The sequence below is a fragment of the Argentina anserina genome, chromosome 6, assembly GCF_933775445.1.
Source record: "Argentina anserina chromosome 6, drPotAnse1.1, whole genome shotgun sequence".
Lineage (NCBI taxonomy): Eukaryota > Viridiplantae > Streptophyta > Magnoliopsida > Rosales > Rosaceae > Argentina > Argentina anserina.
The window spans coordinates 32,139,481-32,161,776 of record NC_065877.1 but is presented as its reverse complement, the minus strand read 5'-3'; the positions used below and the strand labels follow the sequence as shown (position 1 = coordinate 32,161,776).

At 38.5% G+C, this 22,296-nt stretch overlaps 2 protein-coding genes across 2 annotated transcripts; both read right to left on the bottom strand.

Annotated features, from left to right (window-relative positions):
• Nucleotides 1-8,354: 8,354 nt before the first annotated feature.
• LOC126799667 (uncharacterized) lies at nucleotides 8,355-9,875 on the bottom strand. The gene is made up of 2 exons (XM_050526913.1): nucleotides 9,513-9,875; nucleotides 8,355-8,726 (listed from the first exon to the last, which is right to left on the bottom strand). Exons 1-2 carry the CDS (start codon nucleotides 9,834-9,836, stop codon nucleotides 8,547-8,549), a joined length of 504 nt encoding a protein of 167 aa, XP_050382870.1. The 5' UTR covers nucleotides 9,837-9,875; the 3' UTR covers nucleotides 8,355-8,546.
• Nucleotides 9,876-20,909: 11,034 nt separating this feature from the next.
• LOC126800052 (uncharacterized) lies at nucleotides 20,910-21,720 on the bottom strand. The gene is made up of 2 exons (XM_050527336.1): nucleotides 21,320-21,720; nucleotides 20,910-21,111 (listed from the first exon to the last, which is right to left on the bottom strand). The coding sequence occupies exons 1-2, from the start codon at nucleotides 21,641-21,643 to the stop codon at nucleotides 20,923-20,925; spliced, it is 513 nt and encodes a 170-aa protein (XP_050383293.1). The 5' UTR covers nucleotides 21,644-21,720; the 3' UTR covers nucleotides 20,910-20,922.
• Between the last annotated feature and the right edge of the window lie 576 nt (nucleotides 21,721-22,296).

Sequence of the window (22,296 nt, the reverse complement as noted above, 5' to 3'; positions counted from 1 at the left end):
CCAGTCATTAGAATTCATCATCATCACATGTTGGAGTCCATCAATGTCGTATTCTGTTACTAGATCGATGGTCCACTCTTTCAAAGTCCCTGACGCCATCATCAGAGTGCCCTACGACCGACGTCTCTCTTTGCTCCAACCGACGTCGCTAATCTTAGCCTCATTGTTGTCATTGCATCAATCCAGTGTAGTTCCCCGATCAGCTACATATGTGTTCTCTGGTCTAGGTAGCATCTCAAGCTTGACTTCTTTAGTCCAGCGTCATCTTCAACAACCCGACCCGTGTCGGCCAGTCATCCTCAGCCTGACGTTGCTCTGCTATCAATCCAATATCATATGCAAATCGACCTGCTTTGGCCATTAAGTCCAACAAAAATCCGTCGAGTGTAGCTAAAGTGCTAGATTGTTTATGTTGACTGTGCAAATACACCGACAGTGAAGGTTTACTCAAGACATAGAAGATTCACCGATAGTAGAAATACATATGAGGCTTATTCTTATTGTTAGTTTTATTTCCGCTGCATAACTACTGATTTACTAATTATTTAGTATACCACCATAATGAAACTGCCTTTTTTTTTAATCGGATAGGATTTATGCGGATGGCCTGATAAGCAGGCAATGGTTGCTTTGCTTCCTCGATCTATTCTAAAAAAAGAAGGCCATTTAAAGCTCCTTGTATCTTTCTAGAGAAGGAAGGGCTGAAACAACAGTTTTATGCACTCTCATAACTAAAATGAATCCGGGAAAAGAAGGTTTTACAATGAGCGATGGAATTGAAAACTTCAAAGCCAATGAGGTCCAGAAGTTTGAAGTATCTGTCAAAAATTCTAAAAGTGTTCCGTTGGGGGAGCCAACTCAATGGAACCAATGTCCGTAATTGGAAGAGAATCATGACAGCTCATCTCCAAGGATTGCACAAGATGGGGTATGTAACTGGGGCAATTAAGGCCCATAGTGAAGACGATGTTGACGCCTACACTAAGTGGGAAGATGATGATGGTATTGTAATGTCAGTCTTGTACAAAACCATGAATGAGGAGATAGTAGACCGTGTGGAGTAATGTGATACTGCACGGACAGTTTGGAAGACATTGGAAGACATATACACTAATGAGTCTGATTTTATACATGTTCATGAGTTAATGTGCACAGCTTCAGCAACGCAACAAAATGGGCAGCCAGTGGCTCAGTATTTCACCAAACTGAAGAATATTTGGGCTGAGATTGATATGAAGCGTCCTTGCAAGATCACAGAAGATTATTGTTTGGTACCAAAAGGAAAAAGAACTTGATCGATTCGCTATTTTTTTAAAGGTCTTGATGCAAAGCATAACAGTGCTAAAAAAGAGCTGCTTAGAATGACATAACCCCCTAGCCTGACTATAGCTTTAACATATATCCGTAAGGATGAGTCTCAGCAGGAAAGTCTCGATCAAGCACAAGTTGAAGTTTATAGCCTTAATGTTCAAGCGAGATCTCTAGCACCACTTCTTCAGCAATCAAATTCAGTTCTAATTCATTAGCAAGGACCACCACATAGCTTTGGGAATCGTCCTCGTCCTCACTGCTCTTACTGTGATGATTCTGATCATTTTCGAGAGACTTGTTGGAAGCTGCACCCGTATCTCAAACCAAAGAAGCATGGTTGTTGTCTTAAGGCGAAAGCAGCTATTCAGTTGGTCCAAGAACCAGATTTTATGGTGTAACTGGTCAAGATCATCATACAGTAGGTGGAGCTACTTCTACAGCCTCTATAGCTGATCATGGTAAGATTGGTATGGCTTTAAAATATATCTAACTTTGTTGGTTCTGATACATGGATTATTGATTCTGGTGCTTCAGACCATATGACTTATGATAAATCTTATTTTGCTAAATTATCTCATCCATCAGTATCCTATGTTACTAATGCTAATGGTGAGGCCTTTCCAGTTTTAGGAAAAGGGGGTCAGGCCGTATCACTCCCACAATAGAGCTTTATAATGTGTTATATGTGTCGAACTTGTCTCATCATTGATATCTGTTCCACAGTTGAATACTGAGTCTAAATGCTTTGTGAACTTTTTGTCCCACGTATGTGGTATTTCATGATCTTCTCACCAGGGAGTTAATTGGTCAGGGTTATCTGAGAGGCAGGTAATTCCATCTGGATCAAACATACGCAGGGGAGAAACCAAGAACACAATCTTGTGCGGCCATGACCTTGACATCTGATAAGCTAAGTGAAGTTTGGGTATGACATCATCGTTTAGGGCATCAATCTTTTAGTCATATGAAGAAATTCATGCATACTTTGTTTATTGGTGTGGATGAGTCAGTTTTACGCTGTGAAACATGTGTTTTGGCCAAAAGTATCGTACCATTTACTCTCCTAGTATTTCCAATAAAAGTGTCATTCATTTTGAGCTTATTAATTCTAATGTTTGGGGACGCTCTAGAGAACCTACTGTGTCGTGTATGAGATATTTTGTTGTTTATTGATGATTGTACGAGATTACCATGGGTTGTCCTTCTTAAAACCAAAGATGAAGTTTTTTCAGCTTTTGTTGTTTTTCGTACTCTTGTTAAAACACAGTATAACAGTACCATTAAAGTTGTTTGTTCGAACAAAGGGGGAGAATATGCTAATCATGTTTTCTAAAAGTTTTTTAAATCACATAGGATAGTTCATCAAACTACATGTCCGCAAAAACCTGAACAAAATAGAGTGTCAAAGAGGAAAAACCATTATTTGCTTGATATGGCTCGCTCTCTTCTCTTTAGTGCTCATATGCCTAAATATATTTGAGGCGATGTTGTCTTAGCCTCTTCCCACCTCATCAGTCGTCTTCCATCTAGTGTCATGTCAGGAAAAATCCCCTTTGAGGTACTTGCATTCCATGTTACCTTACCGTCATTTCACAATCTTCATGCACATGTCTTTAGTTGTGTTAATTTTGTTCATGTACCTAAAAATCAAAGATCTAAGTTGGATGCTCGGGCACTCGTGTGTGTTTGTTGGATATGGAGGACATCATAAAGGGTACAAGTGTTATCATCCTCCTACTAGAAAGTACAATGTCACTATGGATTTTATTTTCTTTGAGGATATGAGCTATTTTACCTTTTCTGATACAACTCTTCAGGGGGAGCATTCATATTTCGAAGAGCTATATCACGAAGAGGGGGAGGAATTAGAAGAAGTCATTTATGAGAGTGAAACTTTGACGAATCCAGTTGAAATTATCAACTCATCAACTCCTGAAGCACATTCAAATAACAAGCCTCCAAACATCCAGGTACCAGAACTGGCCCCTCCTATCATCGCTCCTACCCCTGACTCATATCTCCCTTGTACTGAAGATCATACTCCAGAGGTTAGTCCATCTACATATACCAATAGTAGTGAGTCCAGTAGTGGTCAATATGTGTTACCAAATAGGTCTACTCGTGGTCAGACAACCAAAAGATATGAACCTACTCTACAAGCCAAATTTAAGTATGCAGTAGCCAATTATATGTCCACTAGAAGATTATCCAAGTTATATGAATCATTTACTGTATTAGTACCTAAAACAGTGCAGGATGCATTGGATGACCCAAAATAGAGGAAAGCAATAGAGGAAGAGATGGAAGCTTTGCAGAAGAACAATACATGTGAACTTGTTCCTCCACATGATGAAAAGAAGGTTGTAGGTTATCGCTAGGTGTTTACAGTAAAATATAAAGCAAATGGATCAGTGAGTCAGTATAAAGTATGACTTGTAGCAAAGGGTTTACTTAAACATATGGTATAGACTATGATGAGACTTTTTCTCTCGTTGCTAAAATGAACACTATTCAGGTCCTACTCTCATTGGCTGCAAGTTTAAACTGGCCACTTTGGCAATTTGATGTCAAGAACGCATTTGTTCATGGAGAGTTAATGAGAAAGTATACATGAGTCTTCCACCTGGATATGTAGCTGCATCACCTGGTAACTTTGTGTGCAAATTAAGAAAATATATACATGGTCTCAAACAGTCACCTCATGTTTGGTTTGGAAGATTCTCACAGTTCATGCGGAGGGTTGGTTACAAGCAGAGTAATTCAGACCACACTTTGTTTCTCAAACATCAACAAGGAAAGATCACAGCCTTGATTATCTATGTTGATAATATGATAATCACTGGCAATGACACTATGGAGATGAATATATCACAGAAGTAACTAGCCTCTGAGTTTGAGATGAAAAACCTGGGTGAGCTCAAGTACTTCTTAGGCATTGAGATAGCCAGGGGAGAGAAGGAATCTACTATGTCAAAGAAAGTACATCCTCGATCTACTAAGAGAGACAAGTATGTTAGATTGCACACCTGTTGACACCCCTATTGAGCAAAATTATCATTTAGCACAATATCCAGATCATGTTACTACTGATCGAGCTCGTTATCAGAGGCTAGTTGGGCGCTTGATTTACTTGACTCATACTAAACCAAATGTTATTTTATGCGGTAAGTGTGGTAAGTCAGTTCATGCATAATACAAGTGAGAATCACATGAATGATGTTGTGAGAATTAAAGTACTTGAAATCAGCTCCAAGGAGAGGAGTGATGTTCTCTAAACACAATAATATTCTTGAAGTTCGTGGCTTCACTGATGCAAAGTGGGCTGGAAATATCACAAAAAGAAGGTTGACATCAGGTTATTTTACCTTTGTGGGAGGTAATTTGGTTACATGGAAGAGTAAGAAACAGAAAGTAATGACACGATCTAGTGTGGAAGCTGAGTACATAGGTATAGCTCATGGTCTGTGTCAGTTGCTATGGTTGAGAAACTTGCTACGTGATTTGGGTGACAAACTAAAAACTACTATTGTATTGTGACAACCGGGCAGCAATTGATATTTCACAGAATCCAGTGCAACATGATCGCACTAAACATGTAGAGGTTGATCGTCACTTCATAAAAGAAATGTTTGATGACAATCTTATCAGCTTTCCTTTTGTTCCTACATAATAGCAACTTGCAGATATATTAACCACGTGTTTCTAGAAAGGCCTTTTACGACTTGCTTAGCAAGTTGGGCATGGTTGATGTGTATGCACCAACTTGAGGGGGAGTGTTAGCTCGCAACATTGTTTCATTCAACACAGCTACAGTATTAGAAGCAGCAAATCTGGACTCTACCTAACAAGATCTCTACTGCATTTATGTAGTTGGTTTCTATGACTTACAAATTCTAAGTTTCATACATAACTCTATTATTGTATTTCTCTTTCACACTTACCTTGTAGAGATCTCATTACTCATGCAACATCAAGAAAAATACAATGTAGAATACTTGCTTGTTGAAGAACTCAACTCTATACTACATTTCCTTCTCTGTCATCCACAAAATTTGCACACAATTATATGAGAAGATGAGTGTAGCAAAAAGATATATGCCCATTATCTGAAGTCTTGAACCATGTTGTCACCTAGTAAACTCTCAGGAAAACCTATCTTACATTATGATCAGACACTCATCACTGATCAGGAAAAACATATGCAAAAATTGATTGCACTCAAGTTCAAAGAAAGACGGGTCACAAATACGTAGCTACTGAATACTCCACTACAATATACCTAAACTGTCTCTAAATCCTGCATTTGGCCACCCTCAAATTACTTGGAAGCATAGTAATAAGTGACATGCATCAGATAATTTCTTTAATTATATATTTTTATACTTAAGATGCATTTACAGACATTTCATCATCGTGAGCAAAAGAAGGCAATTCATTTTCAAATTTTTATGGTTTAAGATGTCAAATTTGTGAGACAAATTAAGTAAATAATTTACTTTTCTAATATGTCTAAATTACTTAGCTTTATGCCTCAGATGCCAGATATGTTGAACTAGTTTGGCTGGTGTACATGGGATGCTTTTTCTACACTAATGTCACTTCAGAGGGTCTAAAGCAAGGGTTATAGAGCTATTGACTTACACCATAGACATTAATTAAGATCATGATTAATTTTAGCATTGCATAGATAGTAAAAGGCCTTTTATTTTGAAGAATTGAGGAAGTGCCTCTAAAGTTTGTTGTTATTAATGATGGATGGCAGTCAGTTAGTATGGATGCCACTGGCGTTATCTTCTTAGCTGATAACACAGCGAAGTGAGCACTTGATGTTTCAGTTTGTTTTCAAGGCATTACCCTATAGTTGATTTGCTAACAATTTTTGTAACATTCATAAAATCTTGTAAAATCTTGTGAGTGTTTTAGCTTTGAAACAGACTGACAAATATAAAACAGAATTTCAAAAATATGGTAAAGAGGGTCATAGGGGATCCAACTTTGGGCCTTCGCCACATTGTATCTGAAATTAAGGAGAAACATGCTTTGAAGTGAGTTCTCGTCACTTCTGAGACTAAATTGTCTTTGATTCACCTACCAGACTCTTATGTATACCATGTTGGCAAAGATATGTTCAAAATTAGATCCAAATCGGAACAACTCCAAACTCAGAGATGACAAAAACCCATAAATTAGGTGATGACGGAGGTGGAAATAAATGATTCAAATATGATACTGATTTTTCTTTTATACAGAAACTTACCGAGCGTATATAGTTCTTGAGTCCGATAAAAAATCTCGTGTTGGGTAAAAGAGACCATGTTGTTCTTCGGTTCGGTTGAAGGTCTTGAGTTTGAGGCGAAGAACGAGCTTGAGGAGATCGTAGAGACAGAAAGAGAACATTGTCGGACATAACAAAATTGAGAAACAAAGGTTCGTATTACGCGGACGTTTTGCCCTCCTTCAAAACCTTTGGACAATTTTGCCCTTTGTAAACAGTATAGCACAAATTCCAAAACTCACCAAATATTAGATAGTATAAATGGCAGGCACGTAAATCACCTGAAAAGAATGGATTCTCTGCCCAAGCTCTTATGAACAGTACCGACCTATATCGCGTCTAATATATAATAAATATTGAATCTAATACCTAAAAATGTCATGGATGACGTGGCATTTTTAGCCAACACCCCCCCCCCCCCTCCTCTCTAACCTCCATACTCCAGATGGCATAAGCTTCTTTAATTATTATCATAAAGGTTCGAACTTTAAAGGTTTCATTAATCCATTCAAATGTTCAACTTGTTAATGGATTCTTGTTGCTTGGCTGGTTTGATCAAGAGAGATCGAAGCCGGAGACGACTTCTTCTAAGGCTAGAAGACGGGTCTTCCTCTAATAACTCTTCCGCCGTGGTCATTAGGGACTGATTACAATTCCATCGACTAAGTTGCTTACCAGTATCTTCCCAAGTGTAATTGGGTTTGACGTAAATGTTCTTAAGTTTTACCATAACAAAATTCTTTTACTATAACGGCAGTTATCTTGTGTATTTACTCTGTTGCCCTTAAAATTTAAATCGTGCGGACAACGTTTTGCCACGTGGTTGGACCCACTGAGGGCGTGAATTGACGCCGGTGTATTCCATCCGTTTCTAAGAAAAATAAAGATAAAAGTAAAAGGTTTTCCATGATGGTGGTTGGTCGTTGGTGATTGTAAGCCAATAATGACATTGTTGAATAAAATATTATTCAGAGGGAGGATTTGAATTCAGAGTACTTATTCAAAGGAAGGAATATATCTGAAGGACATGAATACTTATCACAAAGAGGAAAATGCATGATGTAATTGACATTCTGTGAATCTGAGTATATGTCATACTTTAAGACCCAATACTTACGTACACAAAAAGAAATTAATGAGAATGAAATCAAAGGGGAACAATAATGAGTAATACTTAGTGGGTATGTATGAACATGTTAATAGAAGCTGGCATCAAATGGTGTCAGATCTTAATTTTAAATTCCTTACTGAGAAATTGACAGCAAGAACAACTGGAAATGAAAAAGTATACTACTGCACTACTACAGCATCATCAGTGCTTCCCATCATGTGTTCTAAATATATTAGTAAGACGAATGTCAAAACAAGTTCCCTGGAAGGGCATGAATATTTCATCTCTCCAAGCTGATTCCATGTCTTGTCTATAACCTACTTTGTAAGGATCATAACTGCCAGCAAAGGTGACTTAAAAAATGCAGATCTGATGAGGAGCTCAATATGAGAGTCATGGCAATTAATATAATTGTAAAAGAGATCTGATCTGTTGTTTACAAATCCTACCTGTCTTAAATTTTTTTTAAATCTCTGAGGAATATCTAGATATAAGGGATGTTAAGGATGAACACAGCTTACCAGAGTATATATACAGTTTCTATAGAGTTGAGCATTAAAGCAGATATCAGATTCTGGATACATGGCACTACCAATGACATTTGTAAAAATATTTCATTCATTCATAAGATTAGTTTCATCAATATATTGAGGTCACATACAACGAGCAAATTGATTGGATTCTGGAAACCAATAAATCCATTTCTAGAAATCTTTCATTCATATAAATAGTTCCATCAACAGAGTGAGATCACAGACACAACAAGAATTTTGATTAGAAATATGACCAAATACGAAATTCTCAAAATGACAATAGAATTACAAAGTCTGAGTCAGTGAGTTGTGTAACTCAAACCTTCTTTTTCCTGCCCAGCATAGGTCTCTTGCCGATTATTGAAGTAGTAGTCCTGGAAGGTGTCACAAGCCCACGCAATATGGCCAAAACCCCCAACCCCAGGAAAGGGATGTACATAAACAACAGCTTATCAGAAGCCTTGCCGGACAGAATCATTTCCGACAGTATAGTCACCTATTTCACAAAAACAAAGTATATTAAACAAAAGAAAGTTGCAGAAATAGGCAGTCCAATATGAAACAGAATCCCAATATTTCAGACTTCTAAAAAAAAACCGAAGATCACCCCTCAAATCCCCAATTATAAAATTATCATCGCCATAAGTAAATATTGAGGGCAAGTTTATGGTTTTGATATATTTCTGCACCAGAAATCTTGTTCTGTTTCTAATCCAATGCCTACTTAAAATGATGTTTAAACATAAAATCCAATAAATGCTCCAAGTTCTTAGCCAATATTGGCTAAAAGTTCCATCAGACTGAGCTGACGACTTTTACACCATTTCGTTATTACAATTTAAACTTAAAGCTAACAGCAGGTATAATTAAGCAGCATAAGTTGACAGATTCAACCAATATGTAATCTTTAGACATTTGCATGAATCTAACAACTCCAAAACACCCAAACACAGTAAAAAAATACTGACTTTGCAAGATCCAGAACACAAACTATTAAACTCGGGAAGGATCTGGGTACTTGCATAGTCTCACAGCATGAGTTCAAATAAGTTACAAGCATCACAAATGTGTAATGCCTAGCTACACATTGCATAAATCCAAACACAGTAAGGTACCTAACACAGTCATACACCCAACACAATTGTATGAATCTAAACAACTCCAAATTATCCAAACACAGTAGACAGTTACTAACTTTGCAAGATCCAGAACACAAACTAGTAAAAATCAACAAAACAAGGAACTGGGTACTTGTAACAAAAGAAAGATTTGAAAACTTTACCATGGAAGTCATAACAGAGACGCCATAGATCAAGCAGGTGGTGTTAAACCAAGACTTGGAGGCCAAAATTCCATAGAGATTAGCAAGAGCAAGAGGCCACTGAAACAGTAGCTCAAGCCAGACGATCCCAACGAAGAAATGAGGCTTCTGGGTGACAAGATAGTCGCCGTACTCACGCGCGTACCAGCTCTTGAGCTCAACTATGAAGCTTGGGAAGAGGCTCTGAGGCAGACACGTCTGCGCGTCGATCAGCGGCGCCGCCACCGCGATTACGATGAAGAAGAGGAAGAGTACGGCGTCCACGAGCTTTAACAGGGCACCCATTTTTAGGGGTATGAAAGTAATTGCGTTTGAAACTGGGTGCACGAGGGAGGAGATGATGCATGATATGGTGCGTGAGCAGATTAGATTACCATTGGATTGATCCTGGATCAATTAATTGATAAATTTATTTAATATTTTTTTTAAGTAATTTTTTTCTGAAGAAGTATTTTAAAGAAATTTTATTCACTTAACCAGATACTTAGTAGTTAATACACATACCCAAAAATACACTCAACCTACAAAAATACATACCCAAAAATAGAAAGAAAAAAAAATATGCCCCACTTTATTAAAGAGCGAGTTTGGCCCCGAAGTGAGTTTTTAATAATCAACTTCAGCTGAGCTGACTGTGAGAATAATCAGTTATGAGTACTTAAAGTATTTGATGAATATTGGTATAAAAATATGGTGAGTTTAGATAAAAATTAAAAAAGACATGAAATTAAATAATATTACTTACCTTATAATAAATTTACTCTTTATATATATTACAAGTATGTGCATGTATCTCTACATATATACATCTATTAGTGTCTTTGAGTTATGAAATAACGATTTCCATTAATTAAAAGGAAGATATATAGCTAATACAAACTTGTACATCTTATTTATACATTGCAAATAAATAAAGAACAAACATAGTCCATCTGATGTTTTCAAAATACAACCCTTCACCACATCACTTTCTCTTCCCTCACCGAAAGTACATAGATAAAAAGTTCCATCTCCAATAGAAAGGAGAGAAGCAAAAGGACCAATAATCACTCTCATTTCTTGATCGACAAACAAACTGGTAAGGTGGAAGCGTTCTTGACGTACACCACAGCGGCATGCATATGGATGTCCTTTACGGGGAGCCTGCATTCATTAAACTTGCAGCAATATCATTTCTCACTACATCAATTTCTCGTGTCCCGAGATGACCTTGTGCATTTTCCTCTAACCCCATCTCATTTCGAACATTATATTTACGGTTGAAATGAATATCACCTCGACCATGCCTTCTTATATAGTTATGTATTGCCATAGTTACAATAACTATTTTAACTTGTGTAATGAAAGGAACAGTAGGCATGTCTTTTAAAATCTTAAATTTCTTTTTCCATACTCCAAGAGTACGTTCAATGACACTTCTAAGAGATGAGTGACTGTGGTTAAATACCTCTTTAGAACCAGTAGGGGGTGGGTTGCCAAATTGAAAATTGTGGAAGATGATACCTCACACCACCTGTATAAGGTCCTAGATAACCGGCATCCACAAGATAATATTTTCCTACAAAAAATAAACATTTATGGTACCAAAGATTCAATTTCTAATTCAAAAATTGCATAATTGAGACAAAACCGTTGGGAGGTTTCGGAAACTTCAAAGTCTCATTCCTTATAAATGAGTGAAATAATTTTAAATATCCTTGCATCGTGTGTGCAGTTCCTTCCCACCCGCATATGCGAATATGAATTGCATGTCGAAATTACAAATAGCCATTACATTTTGAGTTGGTATCCCTTTCCTACCAATGTAAGGTATTTGTTTCCGAGGAGATATTGAGGCATACACATGTACACCATCGATAGCCCCTATACAATTATGCACATGATATTTGATCAAAGTCATATAATATGGAAAATAGCAAGACAACAATAAATAGGAACAAGAATTAACCTTACAATTACCTTAAAATGAGGCATATATCTTGCATCTATTGATATTTCTTCAAGAATTTCCTTGAACTCAGGATCCGGGGGCCTTATGACATCAGTGGCCAATCGACATACACTATCTAAGACACTACCAAAGTATCTACTCACAGTCTCTCCCGAACGTTGGAATCACTCTTGCGCTAACCTATTTCCAACACCATGCCCCAACATGTGCACAAACATTCCCAATATCTCAGCTACACATATGTTCTTGGAACCTCTAAATCCATAGTTATCATGTAAATCATGGAAAAATCTGTTGTGCGCGTGCATACAACAAAACACAGTTTACTCTCACACACATCTCATCGTGCATTTCACGTGCTCCTCTAATTAATGCATGCAAAACCTGTTATATGCTATACATGCATATACAACAGACGAACCCGTAAATCATTACATAATCTTAGAAAAACATGTTTTTCCACTATGAACATTCTATAACAACGAGTTTCATGTCCTGCCATTAATTCCATAATCCATCTATTTCCTGTTTGGTAAGAATCCATACAAGGAACCTTAACAAGATATGTACCATGATAATATTCAATTGTGCGTAGCAACAAACATACACCTTGATAGAAGTAAAACTCTTCCTCATCTTCAATGTCCATGTTCTGGGAATAGAACCTACAAAATATCTATTCAATCTATTTATAATATGCGAAAGTTTTCTTCTGTGTCAAAATTGATCACACGACACCAGAAACATTAACATCCATATTTCAACATATCACAATAGATTGAACAATTGAAATTAACAACTTGCCTATTGTGTATACCTTAGTTAGGTCTGATCTTCTTCAAATTCCAACAGAGTAGTTCAACTTCTTTGAATTAGTTACCCGTGTGATCATAGCTAACATCAAAACATCTACCACAATCTCTGTTTTGAAGTTCTAATCTGAAACCCTAATTTCAAATGGAGCCCCATAATAATATGATTATCATCTAGACAAGAATCCCACATATATAGAATGTAAAACCCCAAATCTTATTGAAGGAAGAATCACCCACGCTTTGTTAGGGTATTGATGAAAACAAATCTGTCAAATTCAAGCAAGCTCAATTTCTTAAACAACCCTATGACACAAATAACAATATAACCTTGCCAAATAAGCTTGTGATGGATTGATAAACAGGAGACCTTAGAGATTAAGAGGTATAGAGCTTTGACGTCGATCGCTTTTCCACTGAAACTCCATTGTGCAGTCGTGCGTGTGTGGTTTTAAGAGAGATAAAGCTGAGGGTAAAAATGTAATAGACAAAATAAAATCTGCTTCCAAAATCTGAAGTTGAGATTTGTATCTTCTAGATTACGCATTGGGACTTGTGAAATTCAATTATAATTTGCAACGATTTAGGTTTGTCAAACAGCTGGGGCAGCTTATTTGATAATTTAAACAGTATAAGCTGCTCTACCGCAGAGCCAAACTCCCCCTAAGACATTTATATAGATTTATAATGTATAAGTACCCCCAATCCCTTCATAAAAGTCACTCAGGAATCGAGAACTTGAGCACGTATAGATAAATTGAGCCGATATATGTTGTAAATTGCAATTCCCCTAGCGCCTCTCAACTTTTCAGTACCTCCTACAATCGAAAGCTCGCTAGGTCCACTGGAAACTATGTCTAATGTTCCTTGTGTTTGTATCGTGCTGCCATTATATCTTCCGTTTGTGAGCATAGCAGAGGCATAAAAAAATTGTAACGCCCGTCTTTTGATGCCACTACTACCATACCTCAGACTCGGCCAATCCTTCGCGAGTATGGGCTATAGGGTTCAATGCATTATCAAATTACAATAAGTTTCCACTGAATGCATGATATCTATGAGGTCGCCGGCCAATATGGAAGTTTTAATTTGATAATGCATTGAACCCTATGTCTATAGCCTCAAACTAAAATCTAACATCATTACAGATTTACAGTTAAGATAATAAGTTGAGCATAGAGAAGTCATAAGTTTTACCATTGTGGTGAAGAAAGAGGCACCATGAACCAAGCAGGCGGTGTTGTACCAGTTCTTGGAACCCAACATCGCGTACAAGATGGCAAGGGCGAGAGGCCACTGGAACACAAGCTCGACCAAAACCAGACCAATAAAGAAATCAGGCTTCTCGACATAGAAGTAGTCATCGAACTCGCGCATGTACCAGTTCTTCTGCTCCAGCATCCACTCTGGGAAGAGGCTCAGAGGAAGAACAAACTGCGCGTGCACCATAGGAGACACGGCCATTATGATGAAACAAACACAGTACAGCGTCTACTAGCTTCATTATAACACCCATTTTCCTCACAATTGGATCTGTTTGGTTATTATGGTGTTTTTTTCTGTCTCACTGGAATGGAGAGTTTGGGATCTTGGAGATAATAGCTGCCATATTCTTTGAAAGTTAGATGGGCAAGACTACAATCCATTATTATATGCAGTTGGCCTCCATTTGTTTAATCATCCACATCCGAACAATTAACAAAGCAAAAACCATTTATTAAGAAATGCACCAGGCACGTTTACATAATTATACATTATTTTGTACATGCTAGAGGCATGCATTTGTTAAAGAATGAGAAACGATAGTTGATCTAGATCCTTTTCTTCCTTGAGACCTTGTTTGAAGTAGATGACGATGGGCGGAGCAGCCCACGCAGCATGGCCAAGACACTGAATGTCATGACCTTGAAATTTCAAGTGTTGAACTTAAAATCGATGTTACGATCCCGAAATTTCGAGTATGAAACTCAAAACCGAAACCATGAAAAACTTTAAAACAATCTTAATAAATCGAAATCATCTTATCGTCACAGCGGATCATTACTGAGTTCATAATACAACTCAGTCGAACTGATTATTACAAACCAAATTTATAATTCAAGCATTATATCAAATGGAAAATGTAAAAATCATCTTAATCCTCACCACAAAATAAAATAAGGCAAATTCGAAGTCTTCGGAGTTGTCCGTCGATTCTGTTAATCCACACATGCGGAACTATCCCCTACACCATCGAATAGGTGCACCGGGATTGCAAAACACAAACCCGGTAGACTTTGCAGCTCGTATGAGTAAAACAACAAGATACATGCATAGTAATACGAGAATAAATATTGAAACATTCAATTATAAAATTACTCATGAGTCAAGGACGGCTCATCTGGTTGTCCAATAATATCTGAAGATATAAGTGCTCATGAGAAATCAGGTAACTCATCTGTTTACCCAATTACATTTATAATACGGGTACTCATGAGACCCAGGTACTCATCTGTTACCCCTTATGCAGTACACCGCCGGGCATTGGACAACCCATCTACCACCCACAAATCCCAAAAATATGGGTACTCATAAGCTGGTAATCCATATGTTACCCTTCATGCAGTACACTGGAAGACAGACTAGAGCTTTAACTGTATCGTAACTGTCGCCCGGCCAAGGCTAGGTTCCGACATGCCAACACGTCCGAAGACAACAAAAACGTTTTAACATAACTCAAGTTAAAACCATATACAAAACAATCATCACATATTATTGTACAAATCAAAGTGACATGCTCAAATAAATAAATATCAACACTATAAATGAACTTATTCGCAACATAATTATGACAGTATATAATATAGCAAATCATATATATGTACCGATTTTACCAATTATACACATACACAACCCACTATATCATATACATATTATAGTTCATTCTTTTTAATCAAGTGAAATTATGAATCTCCGCTAAGGGTAGATTCGTCACTGTGATATTTTACTCACTTTATTTTCCTGAGCGTAATTTCCGCAACTCCGAAAGCAAGTCCTTACTTGTTTTGTCGATCACCTAGATTGCATAAGATGTGATTAGAAACGTTGCGTAAAACCTCAAATGCCGAAACAGTACTAATGTTTTACTGTTCAACAATTTTCGGTTTTTATGAAATTACTGTTCATGTATATACTATTCACATATTACTATACAATTACATACTATTTACGTATTCTTGTACGAGTAGATACTATTTACGTATTCATGTACAACCATGTACTATTTCATCGTAAATATTGTCTCAGTAAATATTAAATACCGATTTACCCTACAGAAATTATTTTTATAATTACTCTACGTAAAATAATTTTACATTCACCGTACGTAAAATAATTTTACAAAAAATATTGTTTGAAAATTTATTGTTCACGCGCCGCCGCCGCACGTGGCGGCACGTGGGGTTCACGCGCCCCTCCGGCGACCGCGCGTGGCGCTCACGCGCCACTCGAACCGCCACGCGTGGCTTGCCCACCGCCGCCCAAAACCCCTCCTTTCCTTCCTCTCTTCCCCTCCACGGCCCAAGGCCGCCTCCTACCCTCCTCACGCTCCCTCACGCGCCGCCTAATGCGGCGGTGCTCACTTTCCTTCTCCTCCTCCGATTCTCCTCCAATTCCTCCACAAATTTCCATCAATTCAACAACAATCAATTCCAACAATCAATCAACCAAACCCTTACCTTGATAGGGCTTCAAAATCACCGGGAACTCATCGGAAAGGCTTGGACCGACCGTGCTCGATTTCTCGGTGAGGAGCGGTGCGATCTCGAGTCCCCCCCTCTGATCGCATGTGGCACCGAGGGTGAAGAGCGGTGGAGGAGCGCTTGCCTTGTGCCCTAGCTTCGTCAGAGGAGAGCTTGGATGGCGGCGAGTTGCTGCAGGAATCGCTAGTAGTCAGCGTGGCTTTGGGCGGCGAGGGAGGTCGCGCCTTGTTCGGAGGAGGGTGGAGTCGAGTTGGTGAGGGCCTAGGGGCCGGCGGTGAGGTCCACGCCACTCGGAGGTGAGAGATCGGCGACGAGGTTTCTTGGAGAGGGAGAGAGAGATCGTGGAGAGAGAGAAAGAGAGGGAGGCGGGTGAGGGGTTTCCGAAAATGGAAACCCTAATCCCTAAAATTCCCTTTTTATACCCACTTCTAAAATCGGAAACTAACTTCCGTCGTTAATAACTTTCACGCACGACGTCCGATTAGGACGCGTGACGTGCCCACGAACTCGTATCGACGCGCTCTACAACTTTCGTGAAGGAAGTTTTCGGAAACGAGCGACGGAATAAAAGTCGACTCCCGCGTCACGGAAACGTAACGTTTTTCTGATTTAGATTTCTAAAGACGGTTTCGTTTTCGATTTTTACGACGTCGCGAAGTGAAACAAATGCAGTTTAAGAAATTTACACACTTTATTAAAGTCTAAGAATTCAAATAATTTGATTCCGAAAAATCGGGACATTACAATAGAAGTCATGAAAAACTCTAAAATAATCTTAATGAATCGAAATCATCTTATCGTCACAACGTATCGTTACTGAGTTCATAAAACATCTCAGTCGAATTAATTATTACAAAACCAATTTATAATTCAAGCATTATATCAAATGGAATGTAATATCCCCTCAATCCTCACCACAAAATAGAATAATAAAAACTACGAAATCTTCAGAGTAGTCCTCTAATTCTGCTAATCCACACATGCAGAACTATCCCCTATACCATCGAATAGGTGCATCGGGATTGTAAACAGAAACCCGGTAAGCTTTGCAGCTCGTATGAGTAAAACAACAGTGTAACATGCATAGTAATAGGTGAGAAGAATACTGAAAATATTTAATTATAAATGTATTCATCAGTCACAGGACGGCCCATCTGGTTGTTTACTAATATCTGAAAATATAAGTGCTCATGAGAAATCGGGCAACCCAAATACATTTATAATACGGGTACTCATGAGACCCAGAGACTCATCTGTTACCCCTCATGCAGTACGCCGTCAGACATTGGGCAACCTATTTGTCACCAAATATCCAAACATATGTGTACTCATAAGCCGGTAACCCATATGTTACCCTCATGCAGTACACCGGCAGACAGACTATAGCTCTAACTGAATCGTAACTGTCGCCCGGCCAAGGCTACGTTCCAACATGCCAACACGTCCGAAGATAGGTCGAAGACAGAAAACGTTTTAACATAACTCAAGTTAAAACCACGTACAAAACAATCCTCACATGTTATTGTACAAAAACCAAGTGACTCATGCTCAAATAAAATAAATATCAATGCTATAAATAAACTCATTTGGAAACGGGAATATGATAGTATATAATATAGCAACCCATATATATGTATCGATTTTACCATTTATACACATACACAACCCACTATATCATATACATATCATAGTTCAATATTTTAAAATAAGCGTAATTATGAACACCGCTAAGGGTAGATTCGTCACTGTGAAGTTTTACTCACCTTATTTTCCTGAGCATAATTTCCACAATATTGAAAACAAATCATTTACTTAAAACCTAGATGTATAAAAATTGGTTAGAAACGTTACGTAAAACCTCAAATGCCGAATCAGTATTACTGTTTTACTATTAAGCAATTTATAGTTTTTACGTAATTACTATTCATGCAAATACTATTTACGTATTACTGTACATGTACATACTCTTTACGTATTCTTGTACACTAATGTACTGTTCCATCGTAAATACTAATAACTGATTTACCTTTCAGAAATTTACTTTTATAATTAATGTACGTAAATTACTTTTACAATTACTATACGTAAATTACTTTTACAATTACTGTATAGAATTACCTTTTTACATTTACCGTACAGAAATCACTTTTTACAAAAATTTACTGTCCGGAAAATACTGTTCATGCGCCGCCGCACGTGGAGGCGCGTGGGGTTCACGCGCCACCTCCAGCAGCCACGCGTGGCGCTCACGCGATTCCAAAACCGGCGCGTAGTTCACCCACTATCGCCCAAAACTCTCCCTTTTCTTCCCCTCTACCCTCCCAAGGCCTAAGACCGTCTCCGTGCACCCCCACAACCACCCACGCACCGCCACAGTCGGCAACACGCGCCACTCCAACTGCTCCGCCATAACTCCACAAAATCACACAAATTCAACATGAAAGATGGAGAACAAGCAGAGGCGATCTCAGCCATACCTTCGTTGAACCCAGATCGCCAGGGTTTGGCCGAAAAGTCGCCGGGAAGTTCCGGAAATCTCAAGTTCTCCTCCGACGTTAAAACCTCTAATTCGAGCTCCAATTTCGTGCTATACTCCACCCAAACATCGATTAGAGAAGATCTATGGCTCCATACACCGGCGGCGAGATTGTTGCAGGAATCGCCGCTTGTCGGCGAGGCTTCTCGGCAGCGAGCGAGGACGCGTCTTGCCCGGGAGAGGGAGAAGTCGAGCTTGCGAAGGCCTAGGGACCAGCGGTGAAAGTCACACTGCCCGGAGGCGAGATATCGGGCCGAGGGGGAGGCCTGCAAGGAGAGAAGAGAGAGAGAGAGAGAGAGAGAGAAAAAATGAGGGTTTCCGTTTTTAGAAACCCTAACTTAAAAAAAAACCTTTTTATACATTTTTTTCAAAATCGAAAACTAACTTCCGTCGCTTATAACTTTCACATATGACGTCCAATTAGAACACATGACATGTCCACGAAATTGTATCGACGAGCTCTACAATTTTCGTGAAGGAAGTTTTCGAAAACGAGTGACGGAGTAAAAATCGAGTCCCGCGTCACGGAAACGTAACGTTTTTTCAATTTAAATTTCTGAAGACGGTTCCGTTTTCGATTAGACATCGTCGTGAAACGAAAAATGTGATTTATTAAAATTCTCCAAGTTTAATAATTCTAAAAATTCATACAATTTGAATATGAGAAATCGGGTTATTACACTGAACCCTAAAAACGGGTAGTTCAATAGCAACAGCTTATCTGATGCCTTTCCGGACCCGATGAGTTCTGTCAATACTGTGACCTGCAGCATTATCAAACAAGAAGCCAAAGATGTAGACGAGCAATTCAGACATCAAAACTCTAAGTCATATGCTTGACGTCATATCCATATACCAATAAATATATATATGCGGCAACGTATTCTTAAGCCTTAAATAATGAAACCACCGAAAATATTAAGTTTAAACCTATGTTCAATAAGACATGATGAAATGATATTATAAATCTCTACTATCAAATTCTCAATGATCCACCAACTACTACTCTAGTTGTTTTAGTATCACAGTGCCATGCTAGAAAGATAACTTGTGAACTTTGGAATATATACTAATAAAGAATGTAGATACTTTTAAAGAAACAATTTACATATCAAATTAACAACGCCTAATCACGGTAACTGAATGTAACTGAGTACATATCATTTATCAATTAACCAGCCCTACTTCCACAAACATATATCCAAGTCCGATGAGTACGTGATCAAGAATCAGTTAGTAATGAAGGAAACAAAATTAATTTTACCATGGTGGTGAACATAGAGGCGCCATAGACCAAGCAGGTGGTGTTGTACCACGACTTTCCGGCTAACATCCCGTACAAGTTAGCAAGGGCAAGAGGCCACTGGAATACAAGTTCAACCAAGATGAGACCAACGAAGAGATGAGGCTTCTTTACATAGCAATAGTCGTGAACGCGCCGACGTACCAGTTCTTGTACTCCACCATCCACTCCGGAAAGAAGCTCAGAGGCAGAATAAGCTGCGCGTCGACCATCGCCGCCGTAGCCATTATGATGAAGAAGAAAAAGAGTATAGCATCAATAAGCATCAGAAAAGCACCCATTTCTTGAGCTCGTTCAGAATCGGCTGCTTGGTTTGCTTGAGTTGACTTGCTGCTCTTGTGCTCAGTCTGATAGCAAACTGGGACTTGGAGATGACAACTATATATAGTCCAGGTTCTCTGATCGATCCGATCCTTGGAAACTAATCCAGTCGTTTATGGTGTGCGGTTCATTTGCTGTAATCCATGCTTGTTTAATCCTCCATTAGTCGTCATCAATTGATCATTGACTCATTGTATTCTCCTCATTTCCTCTATGTTTTAAAATTACTTGTACTAGTACAGTGCACTTGTTTTCTTTTCAGAAATTTTCATCGAGCAATGCATTTTGTATATTGCTGGACTCGGTTTTTGTGAGTGCAGCTAGAAAGTAGAATACCAGTACCCGGCAGCAATGCGTCTTCAACATTATGTTGGGGGTGAATTCCTTAATATTTTTATGTTACATACTTGGTAATGGGAAATAGAGTATGTTTCTACGTACATTGCTATTTCACGTACCAAGCATAGATCAAATAGAGTATAATAAATTCTCATACCGACTACATCGTCTTTTGTCGGCAAGATATACCACTTGATCTACATAATGGACACTAGTTCCTGAATCATTTTTCCTCTAGATGTAACAATTAAATCAACTCTTAACTAGGCAAGATCCCCGGAAATGGAAATCACGTACAATGGAGGAAATGCAAATGCTCTCTGGATGATTACAAACTTCGGGTTACTTAATTGGGTCGCAAGGTAATGGTTAAACTCTCTTCTTCCTACCCGAGGCTGGTCTCTTGCCAATGGTTGCAGAAGAGAACTTGGTTGCTGATGAGTTGGGAAGCAATCCACGAAGTATGGCAAGAACACCCAAACTTAAGAACGTATAGTACACCGTCAATAACTTTTCCGGTGCCCTTCCTGATCCTGTGAGTTCTACAAATATAGGAACCTGAAAATGCACGTAATGATGTATCAAATAAAGGTACAACATTTCACAAACCCGCCGGTACATCCAAACGTCTCAAACCATGTTAAGAATATTAAGATCAGAATTGTTATGTTGGGGGGGGGGGGGGGGGGGCGGGGGCTCTTCAATTGCCTACATGAAGAGTAAATAAAATTGTAACTATGAAATGGTAGTGGATAAGAATTGATACCATGCCGGTGAATAGAGAAATGCCATAACTCAAGCACGTAGTGTTGAACCAGTGCGTCCCAGCCACAATGCCATAAAGATTCACAAGCACCAGAGGCCATTGTAAAAGAAGCTCAACCCACATGATCCCAACGTAGAAATCCGGCGTCTCCGTCATGAGGTAGTCACCAACCTCTCCGGCATACCAGCTCCGGAGTTCGACGAGAAAATCCGGGTAGATGGTGATTGGGAGACATGCTTGCCCTTTAATCAAAGGGATTTTGAAAGCGATCGCAAGGAGCAAGACGAAGAGCAAAGCATCAATAAGCTTCACAAGAGCGCCCATTTTTGTTGCTTAATTTCAATTTGCAAGAGGAATGGAAAATTGCCTAGAGAGGATTGGTAGCAAAAACAGGATCTTGGAAGTTTAGAACCTTTGGAACTGACACATGGTGCAATTTATGTGGGATGATTTGACTCGCTCACACAAGTCTCTTTTTCTATTTATAAAAATGGATGATGTGTAACGACCCCAAAATTTCAAGCTTAAAAACTCAAAATTTCAAAGTCGTTAAACACCAAACAATTTCAACGAATCGAAATCATTTAAAATGCCACAGCGGATCATCTCTGAGTTCAAAATACAACTCAGTTAAACCGATTATTACAACCCAAATTATAATTCAATATTATAACAAATGGAATTGTAATAACCCTCGTTTTCAAACAATATTTGAATTGAATTAAATTCTATTAAGTTGTGAAGTTTGATTTAAACCGAATATGATTGTTTGCAAACGTTACGAAACGGGAACGGAAACGTTCCGAGAACGTTTAATAAGAAAACGTTCGTTTCCGAACGAATTTATCGACTTTTATTTCGTCGCTCGGTTGTGAAAACTTTCTTCACGGAATTTGTAGAGCTCGTCGATACGAGTTCGTGGATATGTGACGCGTTCGAATCGAACGTCGGAGGTAAAAGTTATTAACGTCGGAAGT

Bases quoted from the DNA above. Each gene is read 5' to 3' on its own strand.
- LOC126799667 (XM_050526913.1), bottom strand. From the start codon at position 9,836: ATGGGTGCCCTGTTAAAGCTCGTGGACGCCGTACTCTTCCTCTTCTTC. The intron at 8,727-9,512 runs GTAAAGTTTTCA...TTTGTGAAATAG, and splicing joins TCTCTGTTATGACTTCCATG to GTGACTATACTGTCGGAAAT.
- LOC126800052 (XM_050527336.1), bottom strand. From the start codon at position 21,643: ATGGGCGCTCTTGTGAAGCTTATTGATGCTTTGCTCTTCGTCTTGCTC. The intron at 21,112-21,319 runs GTATCAATTCTT...GTGCATTTTCAG, and splicing joins TTTCTCTATTCACCGGCATG to GTTCCTATATTTGTAGAACT.